At 36.8% G+C, this 1,699-nt stretch overlaps 2 protein-coding genes across 2 annotated transcripts in view; one reads left to right on the top strand and one right to left on the bottom strand.

Annotated features, from left to right (window-relative positions):
- Window positions 1–1,699, bottom strand: part of LOC106307394 (mitochondrial carrier protein MTM1-like) — a 19,519-nt gene that overhangs the window by 13,085 nt on the left and 4,735 nt on the right. The window lies entirely within an intron of this gene.
- LOC106307395 lies at window positions 761–1,699 on the top strand. Its single transcript, XM_013744336.1, has 2 exons — window positions 761–1,407; window positions 1,485–1,699. The coding sequence occupies exons 1-2, from the start codon at window positions 1,262–1,264 to the stop codon at window positions 1,645–1,647; spliced, it is 309 nt and encodes a 102-aa protein (XP_013599790.1). The 5' UTR covers window positions 761–1,261; the 3' UTR covers window positions 1,648–1,699.

Below are 1,699 nucleotides of genomic sequence, written 5' to 3'. Positions count from 1 at the left end.
CTCATTTACCAAATTAAGCACTATCTTTGTTATTTTATGTATTGTTGTTCACTATAAATACCATCACTCATCTCACTCTTTTGTACACCATAAACAAGAACAAGAGTAATTCATCAAAGAATCATTACATTTTCTTCTTCCTTCTTATAATAAACTCTCTCCCTTATACTAGTGTTATTTGCTTCATACGGGTATTAAATTCTACTCTTATTTAAATTTCACGATACTATAAATTATAAGTTATTTCATAACAACAATTATATTTTTATTTTAGAATCCAAACAGTTCGTACGTAGAGAAACACTGTAAAATTATAAACATAAGACAGAGTTCGTACGTATAATCACAGCAGCGTACTGTACTGTATCTCCTCTCTCTTGTGGCAGATGTTGGCAGAGCCAAATAGAGCTTAGAGCATGATTAACCCGAACTCTTAATCTGGGATTCTTAACTCATGATTTAACATTTTTTTATTTTTATTTTATTTTTTTACACTTTTCGGCTAAGAACCAGCTCTTATATCTCTTATTTAAGAGACGGTTCTTAATTTTTCTTAGTTAAAAGCTAAGAAACGGTTCTTAGCCGAAGATAAGAACTCCACCCTAAGATCCCGGGTTAATCGTGGTCTTAGTCATTTATTCACCGCAAGTAGTTTAATTTTAGCGTTATATTTTGGTCGTCTCATGATATTGTACTATCTCTCTTTATTCTCTTTTTATCATACTGATTTTGCTCTCTGTTGAAATCATTGGAGACTTGGATTATAGTTAAAGACTTAAAGTATATGTATTACATAGTTCAAGTCTGTGAATATCTGGAGTGTTGAACCAAGCTAGCGAGGACTAAGACCACCTCCATCGGAGGATTCTTAAGAGGAGTTTCAATCAAAAAAGAAAGAAAAAAAATGAGAAAAGCAGAAAAAAAAAAGAACCTGGTCTTAAATTAGGATTTATAGGATTGGTAAGGAACCCTTGCGTGGCAAAATCCTATTCGACCAACCCTTAATTGCTTTCCCTTTTTCGCCGCGGCGAAAACCATTGACGATGAACGGAGATGTCCATGAAGTTGAGCGAGGATTTCACCAAGAAGCTGGGATTTTCAGAAGAGGGTGAAGAAATTCGAAAACTCGAGAGATCTTGGAGTAAACTCGAAGATTCCGTCGAATTTGACGAGGAAGAGGAAGCAGGAGAGGAAGAAGAGTTCTCGTTTGCTTGTGTAAACGCAGAAGGATCTCCAATAACCGCCGAAGAAGCTTTCGAGGATGGTTAGATCCGTCATGTCTTGCCTCTCTTCAACTGCTATCTCCTTTTCGATCAAAACGACGGAGTTTCAGAGACCGACGACGAGGAGATTAACCGGCCGCGTCTTAGAAAAGTGTTCGTGGAATCTCACATTCCAACTAAAAAGGTACGACCTTTATTCAGTTTCTGTGGGAATCTCACATTGCAATTTGTGTCCATGATCATTGTTTCGTTTCCTGACAGCTACTTGTCCTTGGTGGAAATGGGTTTGTGGGATCACATGTCTGAAAAGAAGCTATCTGTCTCTAGCCTTAGCAGGTACTCTGTTTTCTTTAAGGTCTTCTGGATCGAAAGAGCTGGTTGTGATGATGAGTGTGTTATCCTTGTCACTGCTACAGTGGTTTAACTCCACTTTTTATCTTCATTTCTTTTGTAAAGTGTTGTTTTTATATTGTCTT

Source organism: Brassica oleracea, chromosome C8 (assembly GCF_000695525.1).
Source record: "Brassica oleracea var. oleracea cultivar TO1000 chromosome C8, BOL, whole genome shotgun sequence".
NCBI classification, from domain to species: domain Eukaryota; kingdom Viridiplantae; phylum Streptophyta; class Magnoliopsida; order Brassicales; family Brassicaceae; genus Brassica; species Brassica oleracea.
This window is presented reverse-complemented; position numbering and strand designations above follow the sequence as displayed.

What these genes read in the sequence shown, in the direction of transcription:
- LOC106307395 (XM_013744336.1), top strand. Translation starts at nt 1,262, where the DNA reads ATGGTTAGATCCGTCATGTCTTGCCTCTCTTCAACTGCTATCTCCTTT. An exon ending in CTCACATTCCAACTAAAAAG is followed by an intron (nt 1,408 to 1,484) that starts GTACGACCTTTA and finishes GTTTCCTGACAG; the next exon opens with CTACTTGTCCTTGGTGGAAA.